General features: G+C 42.9%; 1 protein-coding gene across 1 annotated transcript in view; it reads left to right on the forward strand.

Annotated features, from left to right (window-relative positions):
- The window catches only part of TMEM164 (transmembrane protein 164), a 287,129-nt gene extending 270,945 nt beyond the window's left edge, over positions 1–16,184 (forward strand). The window contains exons 5-6 of the mRNA XM_085608175.1: positions 14,082–14,182; positions 15,595–16,184. Of these exons, the coding sequence (XP_085464301.1) occupies positions 14,082–14,182; positions 15,595–15,801 (308 nt within the window). The 3' untranslated portion in view covers positions 15,802–16,184. The remainder of the gene's footprint in view (positions 1–14,081; positions 14,183–15,594) is intronic.
- The last annotated feature ends 3,178 nt before the right edge of the window (positions 16,185–19,362 follow it).

The raw sequence follows: 19,362 nt of genomic DNA on the forward strand, positions 1-19,362 counted from the left end.
AGGGGGAAATTGTTGCGGGTCAAAGAGCTATGGTAAGAGGGAAAGAGAAGGTGTTTTGGAAAGGACCTGGGAATTATTTGAGGAATTATAATATTCGACTTTGGGGTGTAATTTGCTTATTTGGGGTCCTTGGGTGGTTTAAGTTTGTGGACACTAAGAAGAGCTGATGTAATAGTGAGGCTGGGTGTACTGTCCTATTTAATTGGCCTTTTTCACTTTACAATGTCTGGGCTGTGGTATTTTTCTCCATCTTGACTTACTATAACCCGAGTCATGCTTGGTTGGTGTCCAGCGTGCAGGGCTATGCTGTGTCATCAAGAAGTGGATATCCGCCAAGTATGCCAGACTGTAGCTGATGAAAATGACCTCGCTTTAGATTTCTGCTTTACCTCATCTTCCCCAAGCTCAATCTTTCTTCTTCTGTGGACATTTGGGCGTTTGAGGGTGCATGAAAATATCCTTAGGTCAGGTAACTTTTGCAGTGAGGGTTTACTGAATTTTGCCTTGTTTTCTTTTTGTGTATGCTAAATTTGGGTTGGCTCGTCATTCATTTTCTCCTTAATTAATTTTACTTGTGTCGTGCAGCAATGTTTGTTTGACAGCCTTCTTTTTAATGTTCCTTCGTACTGCAAACCTCCATCTCTTTTGAGGACTAGGTGTAAGATCTATTTAAGGTGTAAAATAAAATAAGTATATTTGGCTGGTGCTGCTATTTGGAGATGGTGATACTGCCCATATCCCATTATCAGTGCCTTTTCTGCACAGAAAGCCAAAATATTTTTGCGGTGTCAAAAAGCAGACATTGTTATAGTAGCTCCAAGCACTGGAAATAACTACTTTGTGTGCGGATGTGCACCTTGTGAAAGGGTAGAATGCTGTCACTCACAGTGAAGTTAGCCAATGTCTTAAGTGGGCTGACCCATTGCCCCATGCCGTAGTGGAAGGCAAAAAATTGAAATGTCACAAACCAGTGGACGGAGAAGACTGCCCAAAGCCCTTATAATAAGTTATATTGATAGTAAGGTGTGCGCTCTATTTAAGGTATAAAATAAGTATATTTGGCAGGTGCTGTTATTTCGGGATGTTGTTAGTACCCGCATCCCAATATCAGCGCTTTTTCTGCGACAAGAGTGCTACTTATGAGAATTCCCTGTCGAGAGAGAAGGAGGGGTGGGAAGTAGGGGTAGTAGGCAACTGGGTACATAGTGGAAGAGCAGGTCGTCTCCTCGTCCCCAGGATTTCACAACAGTAGGGGCTGGTGCATTACCTTTAAGTTGCCGAACCTCATGACGTATCAATACTGACAGAGAAAACAAGAATGTGATTGGGGGACTGCTTGAATTAATCTCCGCTGCTGCTGGTGGTTGCTCTGGGATACACACCAGAACATAACTTCCTATGCTCACTGTGCCATTAGAGACAATCCAACTTTATGCAAATCAGTATTGGACCTGCTCAACTGGGAACAGTCAAATAGGAAATTCTGGGCGATGTCCCTTGTTAACGGAAACAAAAGCAACCACAGACCAGTTTTGAGCTGGTTGCGCCTCATCAGTGAGATGCAGTTTGAGTCCTCTAGCACATAGATACCCACTTTTAAGTGTGCCCAGCTATTCCCAGGGCATGGCTGTCAATAAGAGGTTCAGGCATAGGGAGAGATCTGAACAGCATGTAGGGATGCTAGAGGCTTCATGGCCCAGGTTTGTACAGACAGCCCCTATGACTGCAGGGCACAGTGTTATATTTTCACTGTATTGTACCAAACAGTATTCTTGACCATCTGAGCTCTTCTGTTTATTTCCCTGCTTGAGTGTTGACTATCTTTAGTGACTGGTATATATCATGCACCAAAATAGGTACCATACATCGACTTCTCTCAAGACCAGAAATTTGTGAGATGACTAAGGACAGTATAATGCATTTTTGAACCCCACAGCTGCTCCAGTCTAATTTGACCACATTATGAAGCACGTTCTCGTCTAGGTCCAAGCATTTTTTTTTAAAATTCCTTGACATTTTATAGAATTTCCAATAACGCAAATGCCCAGATACTTGAAATAAGGCATTTGACGGTTGGTCAGCTCGCCGCTAAGTTCTGATCCAATATGTGTTCGAGTACCACGATGAGAAATCAGACGAACTGACATATATCCCAGCCTCCTTTCCTCCTGAGCTCCCTGCCTCTTGGTGACGAGCACTTCAGATGTAAGCATTAAAACAGGGTATACAACAATATATCCATTTCTCCTGCGAAAGTTAGAGGAATCTCCGATCGAGACTTGCCTGTTTGGATGAGTTAACAATCCAGAGTGCTCTAAATCTAGGACAGGTTCCTTATCAACAGTCCTTCTCCCTTTACGGTGTCACCGGTCTCTGATCTGTCTGCAGGACCAGATTCCAGGCCCAGTTCCAAACAAAACTTTAAGACAGTCCTTAAGTTAGGCAGGCACTTCCAACATAGTGGCAGTTGAGGAAATAGAGTGAAGGTAAATATGCATTAAAGTCTCAAAAGAATAGCCTCCATTTTGTACACATTCAGTGTCCGCACGATGTTTCCAGTAATTCACCAACCTTGCACTAAAATTACACATTTTCCACGTAGGAAGTTAAATTAAGCCCTTTAAATCTTTAGTTTCTAGAATGGAGCCTGTGCCAGGCATTTAAGAATAGGAGGGACGCGGTCTAACGCTGAGGAACCTTTCCAACGCTTAATTTGTAAAAGAATATGTGCCAGTGCCTAAAGCTTTGTTAGCTCTTAGATTTTCGATCAAGAACCAAATTATTTGACTTCTTATTCCTATATCCCAGCAGTCTAATAAAGGAATTATAGCACCCAAGATAGAGCATTAAACGAAAATAAAAAGATCCAACTTAGCTTGGGTTCCTAGATCGCAAAGTAGGGTCTGTTGAAAAAAGTCCAGAATCATTGCAAAGCATTGTGGAATTCGGTTCAGCTTCTAATTTTCATCAGCTTTGGCCCGCACTTCATGAGGAGGGGTCTGGATTATTTTCAGGACCCTTTTCGGGTCTCTCCTAGGCAGTGCTTGCGCTGTCTCTTCGAGACATGCTGTATTCAGGATATGTGGATAAAGCTCCACTTACTTCCCACCCATCTTTATTAATGGCTCCTGTCCCTGTTCTTAGTAAATGGTGGCTTTTCATTGGTCATTAGACTTTGTAGTCCCTTCTTAGTACCGCCTTGTCTCTTTTTTTAACCTCCCATGAGGACACCCTGAAGTGTCCTTTCTTCAATAGAGTTGTACAGCATATCACATAGACCAGGAGTCTTCACTCTTTTGGTAGATTTATTGTAAATAACAGGATACACTGGAGTACAGATGTAGAGGGCTCAAGGTGGTAGCTCCAACTGCCTGTGAAGCAATTGCAGTCCCTGGCCCAAACATTCTAACCAAGTGTTACATAGAATACATTGACAAGTACAAAGTAACATTCCAACATTTTTATATAAAGAAAGTGCACTGAGAAATAATGCACAGACACCACACACCCCCTGTTACATGTGTTGTTACGCCCTAGGTTTGAATTACAGCCTCAAGGCACTACTTTCCTAAAGGCCTTGAGACAGGACACTCAGTCCTAAACTAGCAGTGATTACTTTACTAGCTAGCACATCTCATATTTATATTAGACCTTCTATACATTTCCCTCCATCAGCTCCACATAGAGTATAACCTAACCTGTAATTAATATAATAATTATTTTGTCACATTTCAAATCTACTAATTGTATACGTGGACATAGCTATTTGAATGTGCTTGTGGTACTGTCTTGCATGCAATGCATTATGGGTAGGGTAGATTTACCATATCTTCAAAGTTTATGATGCTCACTAGGGCCCTCTAGGCACAGCTTGTGCTACTGCACCTTGACAAGCAGTGCTGGTGCCTTGCTCAATAGGGACATCTAGGCGCAGCTTGCTGTACTACACTTACCACATCTCATTTATATTAGACTTCCTATACATTTCCATTCATCAGCTCCACATAGAGTACAACCTAATCTGGAATTAATATAATAATTATTTTGTCACCAAAGCTACTAATTCTATACATGAACATAGCTATTTGAATGTACTCGTAGTACTGTCTTGCAAGCATTGCATTATGGGTAGGGGGGATTTACCATATCTTTAAAGCTTATGATCCTCACTAGGGATCTCTAGGCACTAGACAAGCAGTGCTGGTGCCTTGCTCACTAGGGAAATCTAGGCACAGCTTGCTGTACTGCACCTACCTCGTCTCATTTATATTAGACCTTCTATAAATTTGCCTTCATCATCTCCACATAGAGTACAACCTAATGTGGAATTAATATAATGATTATTTTGTCACATTTCAAAGCAACTAATTGTATTTGTACGTTGTACTTATAGTTGTTGCTTATGAGAAGCAAGGCTGGCAGTAACTGCGCCTCTTTTACTGCCAGCCTTGCTGTTCATAAGCTAGGGCTAAAAGCAGAAAGTGCCTGTATAGGCATCGCTTGCAGGTTTTCAAAACACATAAATAATCGACATTGTCATTTACAATGGCAATAGCTCAAATTCTCGAAATGCGAGACCTATTGCATTGCAAAATGCTTGTTGTCGCATTGCAATTGTGTCTGAACCCTTTAACACCAAGGGAACTCTTCTAGCCTTGGGATCTTCTGTTGTTGACAGGTGTAGATTTGCCATCCTGGGTCCTTCTCACGAACTTTCGCTGGCAATGCATGACCTCTTGACAAACCATCGCCTAGTTTCTTACGAATATTTTTTCTTTTGTTTTTACCTATATTCTATTTAATCTTTTTTCAAATAAGTAAACAGCAAGATATACACTGCTACAAGCTTTGCATCTCGGGGCTTCTGCTAGGGCGAGATCCCCCACCACTACACAGATAGAGTTTGAAATTCCCCCATTACAATTGATGGCTGAATGGTTACAGGTTAGTACGTTTCGGGTGAATTTTGCCAGTTAGTATTGGATGTGTTCAGTTTCCCATGGCCATCTTCTTGCTATTCCCCCAACTTATCTTTTCTTTTTTGAGTCTCAGTGTCCACTTATGCTTGGCAGCACTTACAGTGTACACAATCAAAGCAGGGCTATTTTGGACCTCTAGGAGTGACGTTTTAAGTGAAGAAATAATATCTTGGGTGCTCAGATTTTTGTTGAAAAGCGCATGCTGGACCATACATGGCTTAGGTAGTGTGGCGTACTTGGCCTAGGTATTGTGGGATACTTAAACATCGTGGTTTTTGGTTTGGCATTGAGCGCTTTTACTGCCACACTTTTTTGTGTCGACCTGCTGAATCCAGGTTACAAAAGTTAGATCTTTGCTTTGCACACATATAACATGTAATTCCTTTGACACTTACCAAAAAGGTAAATATCAGTGTTTATAGTCTACAAGCTTCATTCTTTTCTTGGTGTTTATGATCTAAATTTCTTGGCTGCCCATGATCTCCTTCCCACGCGCGGAACTTCGGCTCCTCGATCTAATCCGCGCGGCCTTCCTTTCTTTCGTTGCTGAATTGTAACGAACACTCTGTGGATTATCTCTGTGGGTGGAAGTCATTTTGCAGAAACATCTCGTCATTCAACAAAAAGGAACGAGGAGATGTGGCGTGGAATTAATTCTAATCTCCTGCTCAGAATAGTGTTTTCCAGCAGGGATATACAGCGTCAATCTTTGTTAATACGTTTTGGGTCAGAGGATTATATTAGTCTGGTGTGGGTGTACTGAAATCTTCCCTGCTCGTGCTAGCCAGAGGCTCTGGCATCTGCTCAGCAACAGAGATGTCCACTTTGCGTATCAGAAGGAGCTTCAGCGACACAGAAGCGGTCAAAAGAATAGGCCTATATCTGACCAAGACTGCACACCGTATCCTTACTCAGGATAAGTAGGGTCACTCCACAGATGCAGACCATAGTGGCTCTTCAGCATTCCCTTGTCCATCTTGATTAGCTGTCCATCTATTATGTCCCAGCTGCTTGATACTTGGTCCTGGACCATCTGCATTGAAGGATGCCTCCTATTCCAAGTCCTCTGAAAGGAGTACGGAGATGATATGGGATGGGCGGAGGGACCTTTCTCTAAATCTGCTTAATGTCAGATAGGCCGGCTATGTCAAAGTCCTTGGGGGGGGGGGGGGGGGAGGGGGGGGGATGGGATCTGGTTCCCTTTAGTTTTTCTGTGCCAATCCCTGTAACTTTTTACTGACCTGCAAGAGGATGGAAGCTTGCATCTTTTTGTACCAAGGAAATCCCTTTTGCTCACTGGCGCCACTCCTCGTGGTGTCACTCCGGGTGTATATGGCGAAATATTTTAACAAGTAAATCACTTTCTGGTTAGTGCAGTAAGTGTGATTTGTGCTGTTTCCACTTTCTTTTCAGACCCAGACTTAAGTTTTGCTTGTGCTCTGAATTTGCAAGCGCTTCACGTCCCTCACTGGAAGAGAGCGGTGGACACTAAGGCTCCACAGGATACATCACTTGCCTGGGAGTGTCCTTGGCTTGACTATGCGAGGAGTGCATGGTCTCGAGTACCTCTGCCTCTTATAAAGACAAATGGAAACGACAGAACTGGCCTTCTCTTCTGACCTGTGCAAATGCGCCGGGACACTCTGCAGAGTAGCCGTGCGCAACATAAGTCGTATTCATCATCAACGGTAGTTTACTAATAGCGGAGGATTTGATATTGAGTATTCTCCAATGTTTGTCTAACCATGCAGTAAACATAGTGACACATGCTAGTATTTCACTCTTTTCGTTTGTATTGTTTCTTCCTCTTCCCCTCAGCCTTGCTCTGCCTGAAAACGTAAAATGGCATGTGCTGGAATGGGCCAGTGCGATTACGGAGTCCCTCCTCACAGCTATTATCCTCTCCTCCGCCCGATGTACACTTGATATTGTTTTTTTTTTCATTTAGTTTTTATTTGTATGACTGTAATTCTCTAAGTGGGAGTAGTAATCTTCTTTAGTGTAGGAATATGTAGTTTTGTGCGACATCATTGTACGTCCTTCAGTAATTTTGTGATTCGAGCGTTGGTTGGGTGAAAGGACACACGTTTGTTCCACTTGCTCGACCCGCCCCCCAGTATAACTCATAATGAACATAAGACTCCTCACTCCTACAAGAGCTCAAGGAGAGCCCTGTGGGTGAAGGGGAATATTTTATGAAATATAAGGATCCTATATCTGGGTACAAAGACTGCAGTATTTTTCACTGTAAAAAGTGAACATTATAATGGACTTTCAGACCGAAACTACCTGTTTACTGATTTTGGTGCCCGATTAGCGGAACGGCCTTAGCGCCATGTTCTCAACAATCAATAGCCAGGGACCGAACTGATGCCACAGTGAAACTTTCAGTCTAAAACTAAGCAGTGTACGCATGCGCATTAGGCACCGTAGCTCTGGAGCCACCCGTTCCCGTCCCATTGGGATCTGCTGACCTCAGAGTGAAGGTGCTTATAGGAAGTCGCAGACTGTCTTTATCTGCATGGCGCCTGTGCTGCGAGAGCTGGGCAAGCAAGGCGTGTATGGGCGTGGCTAGCTCAGGGATGGGAAAATGACTAAGACCCAACAAATATAGGCAAGATATGTTATCCCATGGATCAGAGGCATCCTGGCCATTAGCCCAATGTGGCTAATGTCAGGCCAGCATGCTGCATGTAAGGCTTAAGGACCAGGCCCATGCTAGGTTAGGGCTACTTCAGTGCAGGTGTTCATATCAGAGGCGGCTCCTCCGCTAAGGTGGAGGAGTGCCGCCCCACTGCTTTGCAAGAAAACAGCACCGGGTTTTGGCTCAAAAAACTCAGCTGAAATTAGCCGAAAATACTAGAAAAACAGAACAAACAGTTCAAGCTGAGAAAAACTCAACATAATACTTTAGTAGCTCCTAAAAAGAAATGAAACTTGAGAGGAGGGTTTTATAAATTTCCTTATTATTTGACGAATTGATTTTAATTTATTTCACATTTCAAAAATAATTTAGCGCAGAAACATTTCTTTTTTTGCGCTAAGGTCTTATATACAAAATTTTAGAAAACATATATTACAATGACACATAACTAATGATCCCCTGGAAAAAAAGAAAAAAATGCAAACATTCATCAAACACTCATGGCCATTATACTCATGCATACACAAAAACATACATACACTGTAAAGAACTGGGTCCTTGTGGCGACCTTTCTTCCCTTGTACAATTAATTACATCTCAATTTAAACATCGAAAAACAATTCATTTTTGTATTGCCAAAATGAATATAACAGATTGTTTTGAACTTCACAAGAAAAAATATCTTGAAAGCGGTACGACACAAGGAATAAGAACTGGTCGACGCGTTTCGAACCACAGAATTATGGGTTCTCCTCAGGACCAACCAATTTCTTAAAATGTAGAAATCTATCTGCCTGAAATGGATGTAAATCGTTTCCAATGCAAAGGGACTGGAGCAGGGGAACGTGTCCTCTTTTCCGGCTGCCAATGATTGAATGCTTGTTTATTTAGATGAGTTTATCAGTCAACTTCAAGATGCTTTTCCCGCGCCGGAATCTGAAAAACGAAACGAGCGGTAAAAGTCATCACAGAGACTCTTACGACCTGATACCTCAGAGCTCCTGTTCCCTTGACATAACTAATCCTTGTTCGCCCGCAAGCTTACCGGGAGTGCATTTTCCGTCCGTCCACAACCTTGTCACACCATTAGTGAGGATACACATACATGCCCGATTAGCGGAACGGCCTTAGCGCCATGTTCTCAACAATCAATAGCCAGGGACCGAACTGATGCCACAGTGAAACTTTCAGTCTAAAACTAAGCAGTGTACGCATGCGCATTAGGCACCGTAGCTCTGGAGCCACCCGTTCCCGTCCCATTGGGATCTGCTGACCTCAGAGTGAAGGTGCTTATAGGAAGTCGCAGACTGTCTTTATCTGCATGGCGCCTGTGCTGCGAGAGCTGGGCAAGCAAGGCGTGTATGGGCGTGGCTAGCTCAGGGATGGGAAAATGACTAAGACCCAACAAATATAGGCAAGATATGTTATCCCATGGATCAGAGGCATCCTGGCCATTAGCCCAATGTGGCTAATGTCAGGCCAGCATGCTGCATGTAAGGCTTAAGGACCAGGCCCATGCTAGGTTAGGGCTACTTCAGTGCAGGTGTTCATATCAGAGGCGGCTCCTCCGCTAAGGTGGAGGAGTGCCGCCCCACTGCTTTGCAGCAGTAAAATAAAGGAAAAATAAAATAACAACTTGATATTATTTTAATTTTCCCTGCTGCAGCAGGTTTGAGAGGGGTTGGGGGACTGCTCTGCTCACAGAGCAGAAGAGGAGTGGTGGGTGCACTGTAAGTGCGCATAACTATTTGGCTTGCCAAACAGTCATGCGCACTTTCCATGTTCTACTTGCAGCCTTGTGATTGGCTAAGCAGAGCCTGGGTGCTTCCTGTTCGCCCCGATGCAGAGGAGATATGACATGGGAAAGACGCAGCAGTGAGGTAAGTTTAAAAAAATCTTTTCTTACACCCCCTTTCTCCTCCGCCACCACCGATCTATGCCTTCCGCCTCTGGTTCACATTCCTTCTCCATCAGCTCTTAGGGTGCATGAGAAATTCCAGCCGCGCGATCGAGCCATTCTGCCTCTGGCATGGGTGCCCAACCTCTGGGCTGCAACCAACTTGTCAGTTACTGCTGGTTTCTGCCACTCGTCTATACCTTCTTGTTTTTTACTTAAGCAGAAATACATTGGTGCATTTAGGAAAGTGCAGCATACTTTTCCTGTAGTGCAAAAATATTTAGACTATCTTTAAGATAAAGCTTGTAATTGTAATTGAGCTTAATGCAGGATTTAAGATATAGCTGTATGTAAAGTTCAGATAGAATTGAGATGTGCTTCCAGCATGTGAACAGAGGGTGCCTCGGATGTCTGTCGAACATGTATTGAGTGGGCAGCATTTGTATACATGGGCGACTGGAAGAATGTGAGGACCTGCACTTACGCAACCCGAAGCCTTTATGAAAGCAGCCGAGGCATTTCCCTGGTAAAGTTCACAGGCAGCCTGCTCCTGGCAGCGAGCAAAGCATCAATGACGAGATTGGACTAGCACTCGAGCTGCCAGCTTTGGAACCTGGGGACCCCGGTTCGAATCCTGGCTTCTGCGATAGACAAAACATGGTGTGATTCTGGACAAATCACTCAATGTTCCTGTGCCTAAATGTGTGCAAAATGTATTTGTGTAATCCCCACTTGATGTACACAATCGTCTCCCAAAACCTCATGTTATGTGCAGCACTCTGTTGCTTCACAGCTAGATTCGCTGTATATGAATATCAGAACATACACATATACTTAAGTACGTGCTCACATCCTTGCCTCCTCTTCGGGTTTTGACTGAAGACCCCTGGCACAGAGTATGCAGCTAGCCATGACGCTCAGGTTCACAACCGAAGGAACAGCAATGTATTTTGCAAAAGGCAGAGTGTCCTTGGGACACCAGGCCGAGGTTGCTCTCCTGAAAGAGGACGCTACTACGGATGCCGCTGAGAACAGTGAGGGTTTGAAAGCGGCCAGCATGATGGGCTTGGTCTCTCTTGTGGTAAAACGGGCTACAGGCTTCACTTTTTGGCTTCCTGTTGAATCTGTAGCCTTCCTCTTGAAATCACCCCTCCATCATCACACTTGGACGAGGGTCATCATCAACCATGTTCAGCACACGGATTCTTCTATCTGCAGGGCTAATGTCCATTCTCCTAATTCCATGCATCTTGATCTTGAAGCGCTCTGAGGCTACTGGTGATCTGCAGCGCTTTGCAAAATTTAAAAACAAAAGTAATTTCTGGTTGTTTATTTCAGTTGCAGAAGCTTTAGTTTTCCATGACCTTAGCTTGGAAATGCTCCTTTTACCATCGTATTAAACTGTGCTCCAAGTCAAAAGGAAAGAGCAACAAGTGCTTTCTGGGTTATTATTAGAAACATCTGCATTGGCAGCATTCTTCCTCACAGCTCTCCCATAGCGCTGCTAATGTGCAAAGACAGAGGGTGGAGCTCCAGATCAGAAACTCCTCACGCTGGCTTAAAAGACCACACTGAGTGGCTAGGTGTTGTGGGGTTTTTGCACAATTCAACTCTGCCCAATGCTTAATTTGAGCCAATATCTGCCAGTGCTCGGCACCGGCACTTCATTCTTAAAACTACTACTTATGACTGACCACCATGTGCACAGCACATCAGCAGAGTGCTTTACATTAAAAAAATAAAGCTAATACTGGTACGTCTATGCTATTCTTACAAGTGTAGGTGACACGGAAGTGCAAATTGTCATATTTGTAGGAGTGTGATGGTTAGGAGGTAAGGTTGGCACTGGTGTTTAGTATCACTGACTGGAACTGGGTGGTGGAAGATGCAATGGCTAACTTAGCAGTACCTTGAGCCCTGACACTTTAATTTTTTTAAACAATTTAAGCACTGACCTTTCATCATGGCGTTCCACGGTGGTTAATGCCTGTTGCGCGACGTGTTAAAAATTAATGGCTCTTGGCTTGGATTCTGAATCAAGACTTGATGGTGTTTAGAGGTGGGCGCTGTAGAGGTTTATTAACTCATTTCTTATCGCCCTTAAAGATCCAGACCTAGGGTGAAATGAATTATTCAACTGCATAATTTTTGTAAATTAGTTTCATGCATTGTTGGGTCTGCCTAGAGTATGCGTGCGACACATTATACACCCAATTTTCTCCAATAAATGTATAGATGTAAATGGGCAACGGGGAATGAAGGGTGTTTCCTTTTTGTCAGCCAACCGCATGATTCCTTGGGTCTGAGCCTAACCACATGTGGAATCGTGCAGCTTTATGTTGCTGGAAGGGGTTTTACATTTCTGACTACGTACAACAAACCAAAAGGAGTAAAAGGTGGTCTCGGTTGACCATTAAATTCTTCTAACTGGCAAGATAGCTCTCAGAGCTAAACGTTCACCACTGACATCATCTGAACGTTTGAATCTTGTTGTGGCCTGCTCAGCTCTTCATTCTTTTAAAGTTGGTAAATTGAGTACCATTAAGTTGGTTATTAGCAGTAGCCCAGATGTTTTTTACAGTGTTTATAGATTGCACACAAATGGTATGATGCACTTTATTAGAACAATTTTATATTAACTCTGTACCTTCTGTATAGGCACTCTACTGCTGTGCACAAGGTGTAATATGTTAAGACTCTAATGACTATAAATTCTTTCTTCTGGGGTTCCCTGCAGTCACAGATTTTAGGTATGTATTTAGTGTGCCGTTGGCGTACACTTGTGTCAACGACAAACGTTTGATGGCATTTGGCATTTTTAAACATGAAAAAATGATGGATGGATTGTTGGAATTTTCCAAACACTCACCACACCCCCTCTTCCCCCCCCCCCCCCCCTCCCCTCCCCCTCAGTCACAGATCAGGGTTCAATTCATTGTTATTTTGCTCACCACCTCACCCTAATTTAGACCCAGCCATATGCATATCAATCTTGACCCTGCTCTCCATGGGAACAGTCCAGCCTGAACTGCCAAGCCAGCTCCTCCCTGTACCGGAAACAAGCAACCTGGGTATCACCCCTCATCTCATCAGCCAAGTTAGCTTGAATCCAGTGGCATAGTGAGCAAGGGACCCGTCTGGTCATACCCATAGCCACTTAGGGCGCACATAGCAAAATGACAAAATAAAATTTCAAATTGCATTTTTAAACCATGCAGGAAAGAAAATATTACTCTATGAGCAATATTAGTTTTGTTATTTTATGGTAATCAAGTGGGTAAATTGTCCTGAAATAGTACCCCTGAGTCGCGTGACAAGGGGCTCCATTTAAAAACAATTTGAAAATGGCTGCACCCATCTTTGCAGGTCACAACATTACCACCATTCCAGAGTTTCAGGAATATAGACTAGTCTTACTAAAGTCCAGAGGTAGGATTGTGGGCCACGGTGGCCACAGTGAGATCGTCTATTATGGGGGCTGCAGTTGTACGGTTGACAACTCATGCTTCTCTTCCCTTATATATTTTCCGTTCAACCATACTGTAGAAAGGCTTTTGAGTGCCTCAGAGGCAAAAGTGATTACAGGACAAAGAGCTTAGTCAAAACAACGTCCTTGCGCTAGCATTAAGACAGCAAGTACTGTACGTCAAAAGTGTGGCGTGAAGACCATGTTGCAGCTAGGCAGTTGCAGTGGACGTCACACAATGTCGTAATTCAGAACCCACAAAAAACCGGAATTCCTTCTCTTCACAACTAAATTTAAAACAAATTCTGGTTAGTACGCCTTGACAAACTCAAATTATAAGGTTTCACCCAAATCCTGTTCCTGTGGTAAAAACATTGGTCTTTGATAATGACAATAAAACCACTATCTCTCCACATAAACTTTTTATGTCTGGCGATTTCTATCTTCATTCACTAAAGAAAGAAGTCCAACACCTTCTATCCCCAAATCAGCTGATGGTTATAGCTCCCGATTTAATCATCTCCTGGTGCATTATGGCAGTGCCGTTCTGACCTACATTTCTTAGGCCTCTCTCGCTATTTTCATCCACAACCAGACTCCTGTTGTTCAAAACAAAATATGATGACGTATCCCAGATCCTGAGAAACCTACACCGCTCGAAGACCAGGTGCCACCTTTCTCTCCTCAGCAGCCTCCAACTTGCTGCTGAGGGGCAGGTTTGTGAAATGAATATGCAGAGACATTGGTTTTGACCCAGATTGTGAAGCTGAGTGTTTCAACACTGTGATATCCGCACAGACCACATCGAAGTCATGCACATTTGAGGCATTTCTCATTGTTGCGATGAAAGATCATGTATTTTGTTTCAGGAGCGTGATGCTGTGAGCTTTTCATTGCTTTCTGCGTTCATATCCATTCCAGGGTGAGCTTTCGATAAAACCTTGAATCCATACAGTGTTGGGCCTGGTGTTTCTCCACATTGGCGATGGAAGGTGCTGTTTTGAAGATGCAGTTCTCACATAGGAAAGATCAGATGCCATTGGTCTGACTAAGGTCCATGAGTCTTTACACCCTTACTGCTCTTGTGTCTTGCAGGTATCTACACGCCAGAGCCCCTCTCTAATTTTTGGTGGGCGCTTTTAGCCACTGGCCTGATGTTCTTCTACCACTTCAGCTTCTTGCAGGTCCTTGGGCTGGTAAGATGGAAGACTTTTTAATTCTCCCTGTGCTATAATCTGTGCGATTCTGTTGATTTTTTCTGCGTAGGGCTTACTCTTTCTAGTTGTTTTGCAGTTTGGTGGTTTCAGTTGACATGCTATAGAATTCTAGAAATCTAGCACTCTAAAACAGACTTGTCTCGCAGCAGTCAGATACTTTGTTTGTTGGTTGTCTAAAAACAGGCGACACCCAGAGCAATTGTGCTGCAGCTTATGGAAAATATTTTATTGTGTACCGACCATGCATCAATTCATATGGTAAAATTTAATGAAGGAAAAACAGGCAAGAAGGAAATCTAGGTATTTCTTGAGTATGCCCTACATACCGAGTTTAGATGATGTGGTTACCAGTACCATCATGTGATTCAGAGTACATTTTGCAAATGTGTTTTTTCTTGCACAGTGCCTTACATTCGGGAGCCAGAAAGTGAAAGAAACTCATTTTACAAGAACCAATTTTTACTATTCTGTGTTCTCACGCTTCTCACATAGAAACAATATATCAATTGTGTGGCTGGGCCTATCGTCCATGACAGGAAAGACCGCAGAATGAAATGTGGAGACATCAAGTTCTCACCTTGAAAATTAACCCATTTTGGTGATGTGGGTAGCTGTAGTTTTTGGTGCCGAGCTCTACTGACACCCTGACAATCTTACTAAACCCAGACATTTCGGAAAACTAGAGAGCAAGAGGAGTCCAGGGTAGGTTGACTCATGCAAGTTCCACTAATTATTTTTACGCAGAATGCCCTACAAATCTCAAACTTTGGTTAAAATTATGCATTTTCCTTACATTTCTGTGAGGGAAAGTTCCTAAACCTGCATGGCTCCACAAAATGTCTACAACCCAGCATTCCACACTTCTGATCGACACACTATCCCACTTGTGTTCCTAGGCCTATTCTCAGACAAGAGTGGTCTAAATCAGAGACCATTCAAAGGCCACAATGATGGTGCATTGACTTTGTATGGTCACAGTTTCGTCTGTTCCTTTCGCAAGTGGTTGACCCGGCCACACTAGAGGAGAGGAGGTACTGCACGAGTCAACAATATGCTGTTCCAATCATGTATGACTATAGTATGTACATATATAATATATATGTAGATGCACAGCGTGTAAAATGCTATTTATTTCCATTTTAGAGTGTGGGGAGGGGCCATGAGTTAGAAGAAGTGATGCTCTCCCTCACCTGTAGTAATAAATTGCATATTACTCTCTGCACATTTGAGTATATACTAATTATGTATAGATGTATGTGTATATATATCCTCCTCCGGTTTGTCAGTGCTCAGTATTCAGTGCCTGTGTACGTCTTTGGAGACCACTTGTATTGGCATGGTCACTGGCCAATTGTCTGACTCAATTCTTATTCATTGTTGTCTTTTTACAGATCACAGAAGTAAATTTAAACAATATGTTGTGCCCGGCAGTGTCCGATCCTTTCTACGGACCGCGGTACCGCATATGGGCATCCGGACATCAGACTCTCATGACCATGGTGCACGGGAAGCTCATCACCCTGCTCTTCTATTCAGTTGCTCCTGCTTATAAGTACTTTGTGGATCTTCTTCAACTTCCAGCTAAGAAAATTGACTGATGGATCTGCCCAAGGAATGGACTTAACTAAGAGAAGAAAATGCACTTGTTTTCCAACAAAAGAAACTAGTTGTGTGTGGTTTGTGTTTGCGTTTGTGCTCGCGCGTGTGTGTGTATGTATGTGTGTGTGTGTGTGTGTGGCACGAGTGCAGCAGAAGAGGGACAATATCGTAGACTGTGCTTTCACAGGTTCTTGCCTCTGACCGTTTCATTGACCATTGACTGTTTTGCCAGCTGCTTTCATTTCTTGCCCACAGAAAGTGGCAAAACCTGTGGCCTTATTCAGGGATTATGGTGTATGTTTCAAGTTGTGCACATTTTGTACATGTATCTCATGCTGTAAAATTTCTAGGATAAAGTTGAGAAATGTTCACAATTTCAAAATATTTTTTACATTGAATTATTTTCTAGCTTGTAAAAAGTCAATTCAGATGTGAGGCACTTAAGTAACTTATTACTACCCCGTTCATCTGTAGAGGTGCAGGAAATTATGTGTAGTTCTAGTCGGCGAACAAGCCTTCGCCAAGAATTATGCACTGGAGTATTAGAACTATGAGAATAGGCCAGTTTCAAAATATGAGATAAAAACAGGTATTCAACATTCAGGGTAGGTTCGAACAGCCTGTCACCTTCACCGTTCTGGGGCTTTTTCTTTTCCAAGAACCAGCCACCGCTTTACATTCTACCATATTTAGTTGAACAGTAAATGTGAGAAAAAGGTTATGGTACTTGGATCACTCTTGTAATGATGATTTCACATGAAAGTACCACATAGAACTGTTTTTCTTTTGTGTACACCATCCTTAATTGTCCTCTCTACACAGCCACCCCTGATTGGGAATTTGGGGACTGCAGGATCCACAGGATTGGCATCACCCTGAGCATAGTGGCCAAATCTGAGAATGGGATATTCCAGCATGTCACATATGAGTGTTTTCAGAAGGGCTAACTAACCTGTAAATGGTTTTCACACATTGTACCCAATAGTTAATGTGTGTAAGGTTTTCTGAGGAATACACAATGTGCAAGCTCATTGGCGGGAAAGTGAATTTAAAAGACGGTAGACCTGCTAAGTATGTTAGCAATGTTGGGATACACAAGCACATAAAGAAATAATTGGCAAATTGAATATCCTTCACATTCACCATTCAGAGACATCCAAGAGTATCGAATTAAATACTTGTGAGCTCATTTAATAGTTTATCTGACTCATCAGAACTTACTACAGCTGCTCACCCAACTTGAGAGCATTGAAATGTTAGGATTATTTACTATTGCAGTGGAAAACTGTATATTTGACCCTCCCCTAACTCAGGCACATAGTACTGACTTACACAGTAACCTCTTCTTCACTTGAGTGGACTGAGATAGCCATATTGCTTGATGTAGTTTAAGTAAAACACAGAGAACTGAAATACTAGATTCATTGATCGAATGAAGCTGGCGATTTACAGGAAATAAATATCATTGGACAGTTTCTAGCTGGGGACGTGAGGGACAAAAAGGTGACCCAAGTGGCCGACCTGTGATGTACAGCAAACATCCAGATAAAATACAATGCGTTTAGTGACCTTTTAGAGGAAGGTAAACACTTAGAAGTTTTATCAAGCAGTTATTGGCCACCAGTGAGCACCACTGTAGACTCTCAACTATTCTGCATTAATCCACAGTATTTGTCCCAATCCATCTACACTAACAATTTGCACATTCAGGAATCAAATGAAGTGAACTGGTAGGAGAATATGGTTGTGGCCATTTTGGTTACCTTGCTCCAAAACCTAAAGGCATGTGAATGAGAAATACCTTCCTTTAAGGCACCACGCCTGTTACAAGGCCACTGCTTCCTTTTCAAGAAAGATGGCTTCCGTCTCTGTTAATTATTTGACATTTTCTTCTCAACTCTAAAATAATTAAACCTTGGGCATCTTCTCTTGGCAATTATCTCATCAGCAGCTTGGGTAGGACCTACTCATGCTCCCAGCATTCCTTCCACTATTGGAGCAAGTTATGTGGCTAATTTCATGGGGTAGTCATTTAAGTACACCGGTTACAATGCTGGCTGAAACACATTCACATGAACAAGGCACTACTCAACACCCGTGGTATTCCAAGCATACTCTGAGGGATGTTTGGAAAACTGCAGGAAGGTAGTGGAGCAAAATACATCCCTGTATTTGATGTTCATGAAGAAATTGTGGTTATTTATGGGGCATACATAATCAACTGTGGATGTGCATGCCTTAAGAGTGATTTGACCAGGGCACTGTGTTGGTCTGGTGTCCTGATCTGCCCACTGACCCATTGGTTTTACTCTCGGGCAGTAAGGCAAAGGTTTGCCTTGCTTCAGCTTTGGAATTGGCAAAGAGAAATGTACATCGTGATACGCCATGAGGGGTAGTTGAAGTACAGAAAAGCGATACAGTGGCCTGGAGGGGTCTCTCATTGGGATTGTGCCATCTACCCTACATTTCCGGTATCTGGGACTCTGTTTTAGAGCTCCCTTCGAAACACACGGGCTATAGTTGTCATTGCTGTTCTTTGTTTAATACCATTTCCAGCACTCTGAGACTACTTGCCGGAACACATCGGCAAGACATTGCGTCCATCAAGGTGATTGCTATTTTGGAATGGAGTTGGTTGCTATTTAAAGGCACACGTCTGCACAGTTGTAAAATGGGATGGACAATCTCCGAATGACCATCCGCAGGACCTTACGTAGCTGTTGTAGGCAAACCTCTGTGTCGACTGTCAAAGGGTGTAATATTCTTGCCTTGATTTTTGTTTACTACATTATTTTGGACTTCTAACAAGAGACACAATCATTCGAAAGCTCCCATTATTTCTTAACTAGAAACACTCTCTTCATGTTTTTCAAAGAAAAACTCTAGTGCTGGTGCTGTCCGAATGTCTCCCAAAAACATTTACGGGAATTTTAAGCAAACTACTGTATCAAGCTAAATAGAATAAATCTTTGACGCTCGTAGGTGGAAGGCTGCACCCTGAATGAATTTTGCTAATGTTATATTAGCACAAGAGCGGTCAGTGACACAGTGAGCTGATGGAGAGGATAGAAAGTCCAGGTGAGGTTGTCCTACTGAAGCAAAACAAAGAAGCATTGAGTAATTGCTAAGCATTTTCCCAAGTTTCGCTTAAACAGGACGTTGACACATTTTTTAGGCCACTTCGGATATCAAATTCTTGGCCTCCTTGGTGCTGTCGGCTAACCGATGGATTCTCAATTTTACCCGCACTCTCTTGGCCCATTCCACGCCTGTTCCATTTATAAACTAGTGTGGAACTGCAATCTGTCTTTTTTGCTGGCCTAAATTCTGTCCCATTTATTTCATTTACCACCTCAATGTTTAAAGGAACACTGACTTACTTCCTCAGACCCGACAGGGGCATTGTTAATAATCCTGTTATCCCTTCGCCTGTCTTCCGTGCACCCAGAATGTGACCGCCTTTCTAGTGTAGAGAGCTTATCAATAGGGCCACATAGCCTCCACTCTGTACCCGCTTCATCGGTTGCCATTAAATATTGAATTGTCTAACCAAGATACTA

Source organism: Triturus cristatus, chromosome 5_2 (genome assembly GCF_964204655.1).
Source record: "Triturus cristatus chromosome 5_2, aTriCri1.1, whole genome shotgun sequence".
In the NCBI taxonomy this organism is placed as follows: Eukaryota; Metazoa; Chordata; class Amphibia; order Caudata; family Salamandridae; genus Triturus; species Triturus cristatus.